We start from the raw sequence: 14,284 nt of genomic DNA on the forward strand, positions 1-14,284 counted from the left end.
TCCTATGATGCTGCTTGGCCTGCTGTGTTCATCCAGCCCTGCACCTTGTTGTCTCGGATTCTCCAGCATCTGCAGTTCCTACTATCCCCAGATCATTTCCTGCTTCTCTGGACGTACAGAAGCAACTCGGTTGGCTCATTTAATCCCTATGTTTGATGAAGAAGAGCGGGAAACCCAGCCTCTGCAGTTCCTACTATCTCTGAACCATTTTAAAAAATCTTTTCGGGAAATTAACATTCATAAATGACATCTTGTTCCCTGTCAGTATTGGGTCACTGTAATGAACGGTAATAACACTGAACGTTGCCCAGTGGTAGGTGATTTTATTCAGTAAAGCGTTATCTGCTGGCGTATATGTCTGAACGCGTTGACCGAAACTATATACAGGCAGTGATTCAGCAATCTTACGCTTTCTGTGACTTCAAGTCACGGCAGAATAAGACAGATTTGCCGCCTGCTTTTTACAACCAACATGCTATTTCATACCGATACCACCTTTTGAATCTGGGGAGAAAAAAAAATCATCAGCATGTGCTTTGGCAGGCTATTATTAACACCGTTTACAGTCTTTGCATTTCCTGCACAATTGTCCACTGCAAACAATGTAGCTAAGCTTTGGCTGAAGCGCTGGAGCAACTGGAACTGCGCTTTACAAGCTCTAGGCTCTTACTGAACCCATAGGACAGCGGCAGAAATCACACGACACCAGGTTTCAAATAAAATCTGTTGGACTATAATCTGGTATCGTGTGATTTATTGCCTGGTCCACCCCACTCCTATACTGGCATCTCCACACCATAGGACAGTGGCCTAGCCGAGTATCAAGGTCTCCTCTCTGTCATTGGTTATCCTGGGCCGGGCCTCCTGGGTCTCCGCCTGGCTATTGGTTGTCTTGGGCCAGGCCTCCTGGATCACTCCACTGCTATTGGTTTTACCGGTTCGTACCCTCTTGGAGAAGAGGAGTGGGCGGCTCTCAGAGAGAGAGGCATCGGGCGTGAAGCCAATGCACAAAAACAGACTATTCTGTAATTGCACAACATGCTGCATGATAATTCCTGTTTGCATCTTTTCCCTCTTGATGACTTCCTACGTGTTGTATTTTTCTCGCTACAACTCGATTGTGCAGCTGGGACAATTCTAATATGAGAAAATTTTGAACTTTGACAACTTCCATGTAATCGACATGCTTTATTGCATTACTAATGACTGACAATAGAATCATAAAAATAATTAAGATAACAAATCCTGCGGTCTTGGTGCCGTGTAAAGTTGTCATTGAGAAATTGAGAGCAACACATTATTATTGCAGCCGACCAGCTTGTGAAAGTCTAACAGGATTTTGCACCTTTTGCAAGATGTTGACCTATTGCAAAGTCTTCCCATTTTAATTTGTTTTGGGTTCTCGTTTTCAATAACCATGTTTCACAGTAAATATTTACTGGTAATGTAGAACGCAAAAACGAAATCATAACATGCCCATTTTGTACATGCGGCCCCAAACCCAGTGTCCACTCTCTTCTGCTGGAGATGTGTTCTTTTTGGCTGCCGTATCCCGGGCCACTGAGATAAGTAAAGGTGAAGGTTAGAATTGCAAATTTTAGCCAAGCTTCTTGTCAGCTTATTCGGTGGAACGTTGCCACACACTTAAACTGAGGTGGTGCTGATAAGGGTAATCAGCCCACACCTCCCATTTCGGAACGCCCAACTGTGGCTGTACTTTGGTTGTACCATCCGTACTTGTCTTAGTTATATAACAACAGAAACTCCAGAGGGGCAAAGCCGTGGTCATTTTAAGGAAACAACATCTGGAGGATATGGGCGAAGAATTCTTCACAGGATTACTCTTCACTGTGCAGTGCGAGCAAGCACCAACCCATTGAAGGTAATGCATTTGAAAGTATTGATTAGAAGCCTCCAATGTTTGCCGTTTTAGCTTGCAACGGAATTAAAAGGATCGTACTGCGGACTTATTGCACTTTTCATAAAGACGAACATTATATTTTGTCACAAATTCCAGTTACGTGTTAACTAATGTCTAAGTAACTTGTGCGTGAGAACATCCTCAAAAGCATTGAATTAGGTACAAAAGCTTCTGAATCTAATGATGCTCCTTATTATTCAATGAGCAAGTGTCAGGCTGGATTCCCATTCTGTACCAATCTAAGACTGTTTTAGGGGAGACGGAGGTAAATTGATAATGTCACTGGGATGGAGGTCAAGATAATGCCTTAAGGGGCGCCTATAGTGCAGTGGCAGTGTCCCTACCTCTAAACAACAGAGGCCTAAATTCAAATCTCCTATACTTCAGAGTTGTGTCATAACGTTTCTGAGCAGGTTGATTTTAAAATTTTGTGTTGTATTTACGGAGGGACCTGGCTAATTATCTCTATCCAATGAGTGCCGCCAGTGGAGAGTTTATACGTGGGCAAAGATTAAAACAGACTTTGGGGTGATGCCGCACCTGGTTGAAAAGCGTTGACTAGGTGTGAAGGGGATAACTAATAGTGTGGAACCAAGCTCCAACCTTTTATCTATATCTTGGTCTGTATTGACCAAGAAAAGGAGGTGGGAGTTGGGTCAAGGATAGATGAAAAAAACGTGATGCTGGTGAATTCCATGGGCTAATGAGCAGAGGTTGGTGTTGCCATCAATTTACCAAAGTTTAAAAGATGGAAATAAAATGGCAAGGTGCGGTGTGAAATAGAGCAGATTTAGGCCCGAATTAAACGTCATGAATGTAAAAAAAATGTAATTTGTAGCAATGTACCTATATACACAAAACAAAACCAATCAAGATCACAAAAGCAGCTCACGATAACCTGAACAGCATTGTCGACAATATGATTACTTTATTTCTTTCTAGCACTTTGCAAAGTTTCGCGGTCTTTGTTGAGGATGGTGGGCCTAAAACCTTCAAGCATTCCAGTGACTCCTGGTGTGCAGATCCTGAGTGCTGGCACAGCCGCCTGCATTGCTGATCTCATCACATTTCCCCTGGACACGTCTAAAGTCAGATTACAGGTAACGGAGGGGGGAGGGAATAATCCGTTTTTAAGAAAAAAAAACAAAACTAAAATCTTAAGTATATTCTGCATTTGTACACGTTTGGTTAAAAGATTGTAATTCGTTGCAAGCGATTAATTTTTAATGTTAAGGAATTTTGCATAAAATTTTAAAAATGGTCAAAACGTGCGCCTGTTTTGCTCTCATGCTGTCCCCACTTTAACTCTCACACTGTGCCTGGTTTAGATTCAAGGAGAAACTACACGATCCTCGGCAGTCGGAGTTCCCAAAAGTATCAAATACCGCGGCGTCTGGGGGACAATCGCCGCCATAGTCAGAACAGAAGGACCCGGGAGTTTATACAGTGGACTAGTAGCCGGCCTCCAGAGACAGATGATCTTCGCTTCAATAAGAATCGGACTCTATGACTCTGTGAAACAACTTTATACCGGAGAGAATGGCCGTATGTACCGATTGGCTGGAGGAACCGTTATTTAAAATACATACCTTTCAGCGCACAAATAAATGCACGAACGCGCGACTAGGAAACAGTTAATGCAATGAATATGTTCAGAGGGCAGTTGTAGAAATTGTCTTAGAAGGCAGTGTACAATAATGGAAGGAATGCAGTTGCTGTGTTGTTTCTTTAGCAAATTTATTGACATTTTAAAAATAACGTATGCATTATGGACAAGTGGGAGTTGTGTCTCCTGTTCAGTAACACAAATGTTTTTTTTTAACCAGAAAACAGTTTGGAACAAAAGAAGTTTTCATACACGGTATACTCATGGTGTAATATGTGAAATATTGATTAATCCTCTCCTTCAGATGCTAGTATGGTTGACCGCCTTTTGGCAGGGTGTACTACAGGAGCACTCGCTGTGCTAGTGGCTCAACCGACTGATGTGGTTAAAGTTCGTTTCCAGGCACAAGTGAACCTCAGGTGTGTTACAAAGCGATATCATGGCACCCTTCAAGCTTATAGATCAATCGCCAGAGAAGAAGGAATTCGAGGACTGTGGAAAGGTGCATATTTGTGTATAACATCTCTTCATGACCAGACCTTCTGGTATCCCATCATATCCCAAAAGCATGCAGTAATTGCCCAGGAAGTTGGAACTTTCAGAGAAGTCCACAGATATCATTTACAGTTGGAGACTGGAGAGTCAGCCAGTAGGATTAAAGCCTGCTCTAATTCCTTGGTAACTATAAATATGGCCTGCCTCCTCCCCTAATCACACACACACACACTGAGCCAGCACACTCTGCTAATACTCAAACACCATCACTAGGTAAGCACCCAATCCCACCCCTCACTCCCTGCAGATAGCTAGGCATCCCACACACAACCATCCAACGACACACCCATTTCATGAAATCTGACCCTCCTGCCATCATCGAACCCAACCTGCCTCCACACCCACTGATCTGCCAGCTGTACTGCCCCAGCCACCTGGTACCTGCCACTTTGCCCTCTGAACCATCTATCTGCCAATGTAACCTCTCACCCAAGTGCCACCTTTACCTCACCTGCCTTGCACCCTACACTGTCACCAATCTTTCACTCTATTCTATTACCAAGCTGCTACTCTAGCTCCTTATCTACCTGTTTGTTACACTAAACCCTAGCCAATGTGCGTCCCTAACTGCACACCTACTGGGTACTCTACCCCATCACCACTTGGCTCCTTGCACCTTTACCTACCGGCATCTTAACCCTTTACCCACAATTCCCCTTTCCCACTCAGCTTACACACACTTTTTCAGGAGCTATCAAAGAGGCTTTGAGAACTTGTAAACATTTTACTGAGTGAAATATGGGAGCTATTGCTGTGAGAAAAGGGACTTGCTTTCTGCAAAGATCCGCTCTGATGCTACCTGCCTGGTTTGCAGAATTACTTCCGTTGTGGTGGATCCTGCATCAGAAGTCCAGCTGAAAAAAATCCTGGAAAAGGAATTACATTTCTATTACATTAATCACACCTTGTTTGTCTCTGCTTTTAGGAACTTGTCCCAATATTGTTCGAAATGCCATTGTCAACTGTTCAGAACTTGTAACCTACGACATCATTAAAGAGGCCATTTTGAGGAAAAATCTGTTGACAGGTGGGCTGACAGATTCTTTGCAAACTTTATTTCAGATCCTCTTTTGCTTTTTTTGCTGCATTCCGTACAAAGACAACACAATGTGCTCTTTGTGTTACATTGTAATTAGCTCTGTCTCAAGCAAACGGAATTAAGGTGAAAGTGTTAGTGTAAATTTCATGCTGTTGACTACTTTTAGCTGAAAAGTGGGTATCATGTTGGTATCTTGTCATAATAAAAGCATTTGAGTGCAAAATGAGGAAGCTGGGAAGTAATTTTTGTTATCATCAGTAGTGAGAAACTCGTGGTATCCTGCCACATTAAGTCAAACAAATTATAGTTTCTACTTTGGATTTGAATTTAAGGAAAAGAATGATATAGAAGAATCAGCAGAGCGTTGACAAAAATGAACAATAAAGACTATACAAGTCTTAGCAGATTGAAAGAAAATGTGAGGAAAGAGGGTCAAAGCATACTCATCCTTTTTGTCCTCAGTTGGTACCAGTGCTCAGTCTACATCAACATTATGCTGTGCTTTGCATTTAGACAGGGAACTTTAAGCATTATTTACAGGACCATACTTAGGGAGGTGGTGGCACATTGGACTTATCCAGATGCCACAGGTTAATGCTGTAGGGACATGGGTTTGAAACCCGCCACAACAGATAGTGAAATGTAAGTGCAATAAATAAATTTGGAATTAAAGACTAGTCTAAAGGAGCTTTGACATCATTGTTGCCTATTGTAAAAACCCTGTCAGGTTCACTAATGCCCTTCAGGAATTGAAGCCTGGCACCCTTACCTGGTCCAGCCTATATGTGACTCCACAGCAATGCGATTGACTATTCAATGCCCACTGAATTGGCCCAACAAACCATTCAGTTGTATCTAACTGCTGCAAAGTGTAAGAAAAGCAATGAACCCGGACAGACCAGTCAGAATTGATTGAAGAACAAAAACAGAGTTGCTGGAAAAGCTCAGCAGGTCTGGCAGCATCTGTGAAGAAAAAAATCAGAGTTAATGATTCGGGTCCTGTGACTCTTCCTCAAGGGAAGCTCAGCACCACCTTTGCAAACATAAATAGTGATAGGTGATAAATCAAGGCCTATCCAGCACTACCCACATCCAATTAAAAAGAATAAAAATATATTCTTGCTCTTTGGTGGGGACGAGTCAGGAGAATGTGTATATTTAACAGTGAGAAAAGAAATAGAAATTCAAGTTTATTCTGATTCTTAAAATAATAGGTTAGATGATATTATCATGGATAGCATTGAATGAAACTACCTAACTCCCTATTTATTTCTAACTTATATACTTTCTCATTTGTATTTGACATTTACTCCATTTTCACATTGCTGCAATTAGAAAATTATCCAGTGTTTGGGTATGCAACAACATAAATATTATAACAATATTACCAGTGAGCTTGCCTGGCCATTTCCACTATCCCATACCAATGTGCTGGCTGGAGTCAGAAAGATAATATTTAATTTGAAGCTAACTTGACAGGTAACTAGAAACTTCACATTGAGATAGGACTGATGTTGATTCACATGTCTTCCAGAGAATTGTCTTTCAAACAAAGAACTTCCTGTTTAAAAGTACATTATTAGCTCTTTTAAATGTACATGATTTCTGGAAGGTTAGCATAACAACAAATCTTGTTTCACAGTGAGACTAAGAGGAACAAAAATGAACCAGAAATCCTTTTCTCCCATTGTATTTTATATTATTAATATTTAGGTTATTCCTATTATTTGAAGTCAGTGTATACAATTATTCAGGTACCAAATAATACAAACTTTCATTTTATTAAGCTTCTGCAACAAAACTGTTGCTGTGTTTTAGCCAGAGTCTTTGATTAAGCACTTTCATAAAGGCACTCATTTTCTTTATGTCAAATTTAATCCAGAAAGCTTGATACCCCATCCAAATTTGCAATGCCATAGTATCAGCTTCCTTACACAGAAGGTACAAGTTGAAAATAATCTCGTGTCTTCACTTTAACAGATACAAACTCTAAAACTGATCAGGATTTGTTCTAATTCACAGATAACTTTCCATGCCACTTCCTCTCAGCCTTTGGTGCAGGGTTTTGTGCAACAGTAGCAGCTTCTCCTGTTGATGTGGTAAAAACGAGGTACATGAACTCTGCTCCTGGCCACTACAAGAGTGCATTAAATTGTGCTTGGACCATGCTGAATAATGAAGGACCAACAGCTTTTTACAAAGGGTAACTTCATCTGGTTCAACTTAATTAACAGTAAAGTATATCTACATTTAATTGGTGTTTTGCTTTAGCTATTGATTTTCTTCCCTTGCTTCCTTACTGGAGTCAGTTTCACAGGATCACACAGCTACTGAGTCTCAACAGATGATTCAAATAGGGGACATTGTAGCTGAACTTGATTTTGATCTTACCAGGTCTTCATGCATGATTGTAGCAGGCACTGCTGGACAGGTTCAGAAGTAAGAACTCTGGCTAATTTTCTCTCCCCGGTCTAGGGGCCATACTGAGACCCAGTTGCACTAATATCCTTGTTGGCCCAGCTGAGATAAACAATCTCAACACAGGCCAAGGATCAAAACCAGGGAAAACCTGGTTCGACTACTCACCAGTTTAAACAGTTGAGAAATCAGGAACATATTTACATTTTAAACATTCATTCTGGTATTAAGCAAAGCAGGAGATATTTCAAATCCAGAAAATCTCATTTAATTTTGCAAAAGATGAGCATCTTTCCCCTTTTACCTTAATCCTATGCCCTCTAGTTTTGGAGACCCCACCCTGGGGAAAAGACTTTGACTATTCACCTTATCCATGCCCCTCATGATTTTATAAACATCTATACCATCACCTGTCAGCCTCCTATGATCCAGGGGAAAAAGGTCCCAGCCTATTCTTACAACTGAAACCCTCCAGTCATGATAACATTCTTGTAAATCTTTCCTGTACCCTTTACAATTTAATAATATCCTTCCTATAGCAGGGTAATTAGAACTGTATACAGTACTTCAGAAGTGGCCTCACCAATGTCCTGTACAGCTGCAATATGATGTCCCAACTCCTACACTCACTGCTCTGACCAATGAAGGCAAGTGTGCCAAATGCCTTCTTCACCATTCTGTCTACCTGTGATGCCACTTTCAAGGAACTATGTAGTTGAACCCCTAGGTGTCTCTGTTCAATTTCTCAGAGGTTTCTTGTCTCAATCCACATTCTCTTTCAGATCACTGTGGCTTTTAGTTTAACTAGAAGTCCTTAATATAGAACTTAGTCAACCTGTAAGTCATAACACACTAACTCTGTTCTTTTCTTCTCTCACCATATGTTAAACACTCTGGATTCATTATCAATGTTCATTTCTATTGTAGGTTTCTTCCCTCTTATCTCCGCCTTGGCAGCTGGAATGTGATTATGTTTGTGACTTATGAGCAGCTGCAAAGGGCAATGATGATAGTCAAACAAAGTTACGATCGTGCTGCATGATTCGTTGGAACACATTACTCCAAATCATAGAATGATTTCCCTACACTGCTGAGTCTGCATTATGGACATGAGAACTGATGCCATAAACATGAATTCTCAACAAGGGATGCCTTTTTAAAAATATTATTTTGTACAAAATGAGGCTCCTTGGACAGCCTGTCTTTGGTTTAATTCTATTGCATTTTGAAATCTGGTAATATTTGTTCATGAACAAATGTACAGGATAAATGTTTTTGGACGGTATACAAACAATCAAAAAGAAGCACTTTATTTTCACAGGAAAATGATTAATAATGTACTATTTGTTTTTCAAAAATATACAATTGAGCAACATGCATTGTGTTCCTTAAGAATGTACAAAGAGACACTAACCTAGAACTTTGATCACACTTCATTTGTTCTACAGAAACATATTGAATGTCTAAGGGTCCAATATAGTGGATGGTGAGCCTGGATCATTCTGTACCAGATGTATGCTGTCTGTCCTGTTGCAATGGGCTCTCACCGCATCCAGGTCATACACCAAAAAAAAATTCAGAGGCCTCATTGCAATTAAATAAGAGTATTGCTCTTGCTGTAGGACCTTTTCATGAAATTGGTTTTCATCAGTGCCTGACATAGCATGTATCACAGTAACAGGCACAAAGGACTGGACCACAACACTGTTGAAATGACTAAGCAATTCCTTACACATTCACAAACTTTTATCCAGTTATTTTTTCCAATCTACAAGTTAATTTTGATGACTTGCAATAAATTTTTGAGGATTTTTGACTGCGGTGTTTTATTGTACTCATGGGTGTTCTGCCGATGTTCGGGGATGTATCATTGGAGAGAAGGAGACCATACCCAGAGTCTTCAGTGGGCACATCTCATAACTAAAGAACAGTATTTCAGATGGCTTCACTTCACCGAGGAGGTCACTGAACAATGTTATCTCTTGCAGCTAAACCAGAACCAGAAAATGGGGTTAAAACTCCCTTGTCCGCTCCACACTCCCCTCCAGCTCCACCACACCCGGCACTTTTCCCTGCAACCGCAGGAAGTGCTACACCTGCCCCCATACCTCCTCCCTCACCCCCATCCCAGGCCCCAAGAAGACTTTCCACATCAAGCAGATGTTCACCTGCACATCTGCCAATGTGGTATACTGCATCCGCTGTACCCGGTGTGGCTTCCTCTACATCGGGGAAACCAAGCGGAGACTCGGGGACCGCTTTGCAGAACACTTACGCTCGGTTCGCAACAAACAACTGCACCTCCCAGTCGCGAACCATTTCAACTCCCCCTCCCATTCCTCAGACGACATGTCCATCCTGGGCCTCCTGCAGTGCCACAACGATGCCACCCGAAGGTTGCAGGAACAGCAACTCATATTCCGCTTGGGAACCCTGCAGCCCAATGGTATCAATGTGGATTTCACAAGCTTCAAAATCTCCCCTCCCCCTACCGCATCCCAAAACCAGTCCAGCTCGTCCCTGCCTCCCTAACCTGTTCTTCCTCCCACCTATCCCCTCCTCCCACCTCAAGCCGCACCTCCATCTCCTACCGACCAACCTCATCCCGCCCCCTTGACCTGTCCGTCCTCCCTGGACTGACCTATCCCCTTCCTAACTCCCTACCTACACTCACCTTTCCTGGCCCCATCCCTGCCTCTTGTTTCCTCTCCACCTATCCTCTCCTCTATCCCTCTTCTATCCGCCTCCCACTCTCTCCCTATTTATTTCAAAACCCCCTTCCCCTCCCCCTTTTCTGATGAAGGGTCTAGGCCCGAAACGTCAGCCTCTCTGCTCCTATGATGCTGCTTGGCCTGCTGTGTTCATCCAGCCCTGCACCTTGTTGTCCCAGAAAATGGGGAGCAGTGTTTCTAGCTATGAAGATAACTGCAAACCCTTCAGCTCTATGCCATAGACTCATTAGAGGTTGCAGTAAATGATCATCAGATTACAGTTTGCTATACAGCAGATATAAAGGTGTCCCTAGCTTTTTCTGAGCACTGAATACTGCCTCATTCTGTGCATCCACCTACAAGACAGAAGCGAGCATTTTACTGGCTTTCTTTCAGTGAATTTGAGAATGTTGTTGGCATGATGGAATATTTCAGATGTGTACAAGATGTGAGATGTTGGGAAATAAGGGTTGCAATTGTGCTGAGAGTAGACAGCGCAGTTCATTTTGTATGTCGGAAAGAATGTAGGAACTGGAGGAGGCATTCAGCCTATTGAATCTGTTCCACCTTTGTATTAAATTCGGCTGCGCTGTATCTTAACATCATTTATCTGCCTTGGTCCCTTATCCTTAATACCATCACCAAACAAAAATCAACTTCAATTTTGAAATATTTAATGAAACAATTGCATTTTGGGAGCATTCAGACTACTGCTATCCCATGTGATGTGTTTGTTTAACATCAGGTTTGGACAGAATATCTCAAATTTAAAGGTTATCCCTTAAAGTTTTCAAGAAGATTTGTAGCTCAGGTTTTGGATGAGGTTGTAGTCATGCTTGCCGAGCCGGTGGGTTTAGTTCCAAACGTTTCGTCACCCTGCCAAGTAATATCATCAGTGCGTCTCCGGTGAAGCGTTGGTGTTCGGTCCCCTTTGTTATTTATATGCCTCGGTTTGCTGGGGTGGTTGATAATAACTTCCAGTTCAGTTCTCAGTGGTTTGTACATAGGGTCTAATTCAATGTGTTTATTGATGGAGTTCCGGTTAGAATATCAGGTCTCCAGGAATTCTCTGGTGCGTCTCTGTTTGGCTTATGTGATTATGGATGTGTTGTCCCAATCGAATTCGTGTACCTCATTGTCTGTGTGTAGTGAGACATGACCAATTCACAAATCACTGATAAACAGAACCGGAAGTAATGAGGGGAAACAATTCAAACCTGTCCAGTCTCTCCTGATAGCTCAATTTCTCCATCCTAGGCAACATCCTGGTTAACCTCCTCTGTACCCCTGCTAGTACTATTGCATCCTTCCTGTAATGAGGTGACCAGAACTGCATACAGTACTCCAGCTGTGGCCTGACCAATGCTCTGTACAACTCTAACATTATCTGCTTGCTCTTATACTCTTTGCCATGACTGATGAAGGCAAGTGTCCCATATACCTTCATTACTATCCTTTCTATGTGCTCTGCCGACTTCAGGGATCAATGAATAATTACCCCAAGATCCCTCTGTTCCTCTAAGCTACCCAGTGTCCTGCCCTTCATTAAATATAGGAGTTGTGAGGTCATTTTGTGGCTGTACAGGACATTGGTTAGGCCACTTTTGGAATACTGCGTGCAGTTCTGGTCTCCCTGCTATAGGAAATATGTTGTCAAACTTGGAAGGGTTCAGAAAAGATTTACAAGGATGTCGCCAGGGTTGGAGGGGTTGAGCTATAGGGAAGACTGAATAGGCTGGGGCTATTTTCCCTGGAGTGACGAAGTCTGAGGGGTGACCTCATAGTGGTTTATAAAGTCATGAGGGGCATGAATAGGGTAAACAGTCAAGGTCTTTTCCCCAGGGGTCGGGGAGTCCCAAACTAGAGGGCATAGGTTTAAGGTGAGAGGGGAAAGATTTAAAAGGGACATAAGGGGCAACTTTTTCACGTAGATAGTGGTATGTGTATGGAATGAGCTGCCAGAGGAAATGGTGGAGCTGGTACAATTACAACATTTAAAAGGCATCTGGATAGGTATATGAATAGGAAGGCATTAGAGGGATTTGGACCAAATGCTAGATTTATTCAGGATATCTACTCGCCTCCCACAGCAGCCTGGGATGCAATTTATCCAGCCCGGGGATTTATCTGTTTTTAAGCCCAACTGAGCCTCCAATACCTCCCTGTTTCCTATGTCAAACCAAGCAAGTTCTTCACAGTACCTTTTCCTGGATTCTGTACCTACATTATCCTTTCCCAAAATGAAGACCAAACACATGCACTGCAACCACCCCCACCCACCCAGTTTCCTGCTGCTTCACACACAGGTTGCCCCCTTGGTCCCTAATGGGCCCTACTCTTCCCTTTGATGTATTTTTAAAACATTCTCCTAATTTTGTTTGCAAGTCCTTTTTTATGCCCCCTTTTTGCTCTTCGAATTTCTTTTAACGTTCCTTCCTGCACTTCCTGTATTCCTCTGGGGCTGTAGATGCAATGTATGATTTCATAATTCTTATCAAATTTTTCTGTCTATATAAAGATGACCAGATAGTCCTGGATCTTCCACAAGAGTTACCTTGAAGTACTTGTTTAATGTATATGATTTACCCTTTACAAACTCATGCTGATACTCTTTGATCGATTCATATTATTCCAAGTGCTTGGGCACTCTGTCATTAAGCAACAGAATTTAGTAACTTCCCCACAGCAAACATTACAATAATTTCCTAGTTTAAAACTTTTATGTAGCATCTTCAATGTGTTAAAAGTATTGTTAAAAGAAAATTTGACACTGTTCCACAAATAAATAATTGCAGACATGACCCAAGACTAGGTCAGATAGAAAGGTTTTAGGAATATATTGAAAGATGTAGGGGGGGGGCACAGTTTAGGGTGGGAGTTGCAGAGCTAAAGGGGCAGGCACAGCCAACTACAGAGTTCCAAATAAAATCAAGAATGCACAAGAGCCCAGAATGTGAGGAGCACAAAAATTTCAGAAGTGTTCAGGCTGAAGGAGGTTAGATTAAAGCTACTAAGTTCCTCCCTTCATTTCCAGATTTTTCCTTGTCTCAGGTCCTTTATTTTCACCCTCCACTCAGTTTTGTCTTGTTACTATTAGGTGTTTACTTAGATTTACACTGTTGACTAATTTAAATGTATTAGTAATTGTTAAATACAAAATGTCCTGTTCTCCTGTTGGTTCAAGAACATGTTCAAACAAAACTGCAGGCATACACAAGAAATTTGATGCCTTTTTGCATCTCCCAATTAATGTGAAAATTAATGTTGCCCATTAGAGACAGAATGAAGTGTGATGCATTGACTGCAAGAGTGTGAAGGGAAGCAGGAGACGGGATTGTTAAGGATAGAAAGGAGAGCAATTGATGGGTAACATTTTGTTTGACAACACTTGCGATGCAAGTTCATATGTGTTGTTGTTTGGGAACTTTCAATGGAGGGGAATGATGTCTAGCTTAAAGTTTGATCTTAATTTCGATAAAACACATGTTAAGAAGGAGGGAAGACGGGACAGAATTTCCCCTCCTAGGAACGTTAATAGGGACAAAATTGAGAAATTTGGCAAGAATGAAAAATCAGAATCTCAACGTCGAGAAAAAATGTCTGACTTTCCTCTTAAGCTTCAAGTGGTGACTTTAGAATCTTGCTATTGAGTAGCCACTACTATATTTCACTGCATTTGTGTCTTATTAGCCCAACCCACCTCATTTAAATGCTGCCACCAAATTTCTCCTTCCTTGAGAAGGTAGAGTAATGGTTCCCAACCTGTTCAGTATCAAGTCACACTTGAGACAAACAGTTCCACAGCACACCCACTTTTTTCAACTGAATTGATTGCTCATAAATGTCACATTTATACGCATTTACTATGGTTACAACCTTACTAGGGAGGTTTGTAAAAGAGTGCATACATCAAGCTAAAAAAAGGATCAAAAGAATCAATATTTTAAATCCACCGGGAAAAATACACCACCTTCAACCACAAGCACAGACACATTTTCAAAACCAATTGCTCAAGGAAGTCTCATCTGTAAACG

The 14,284-nt window shown here is 41.7% G+C and overlaps 1 protein-coding gene across 1 annotated transcript; it reads left to right on the forward strand.

Moving 5' to 3' along the window:
• Positions 1 to 1,773: 1,773 nt before the first annotated feature.
• Positions 1,774 to 9,302, forward strand: ucp1 (uncoupling protein 1). Its single transcript, XM_020509861.2, has 7 exons — positions 1,774 to 1,882; positions 2,864 to 3,021; positions 3,250 to 3,466; positions 3,832 to 4,029; positions 5,008 to 5,109; positions 7,144 to 7,324; positions 8,467 to 9,302. Exons 2-7 carry the CDS (start codon positions 2,896 to 2,898, stop codon positions 8,579 to 8,581), a joined length of 939 nt encoding a protein of 312 aa, XP_020365450.1. The 5' UTR covers positions 1,774 to 1,882; positions 2,864 to 2,895; the 3' UTR covers positions 8,582 to 9,302.
• Positions 9,303 to 14,284: the final 4,982 nt, after the last annotated feature.

The sequence above is a fragment of the Rhincodon typus genome, chromosome 1, assembly GCF_021869965.1.
Source record: "Rhincodon typus isolate 14 chromosome 1, sRhiTyp1.1, whole genome shotgun sequence".
Taxonomy (NCBI): domain Eukaryota; kingdom Metazoa; phylum Chordata; class Chondrichthyes; order Orectolobiformes; family Rhincodontidae; genus Rhincodon; species Rhincodon typus.

What these genes read in the sequence shown, in the direction of transcription:
- ucp1 (XM_020509861.2), top strand. Translation starts at nt 2,896, where the DNA reads ATGGTGGGCCTAAAACCTTCAAGCATTCCAGTGACTCCTGGTGTGCAG. An exon ending in CGTCTAAAGTCAGATTACAG is followed by an intron (nt 3,022 to 3,249) that starts GTAACGGAGGGG and finishes TGCCTGGTTTAG; the next exon opens with ATTCAAGGAGAAACTACACG. An exon ending in TTATACCGGAGAGAATGGCC is followed by an intron (nt 3,467 to 3,831) that starts GTATGTACCGAT and finishes CCTCTCCTTCAG; the next exon opens with ATGCTAGTATGGTTGACCGC.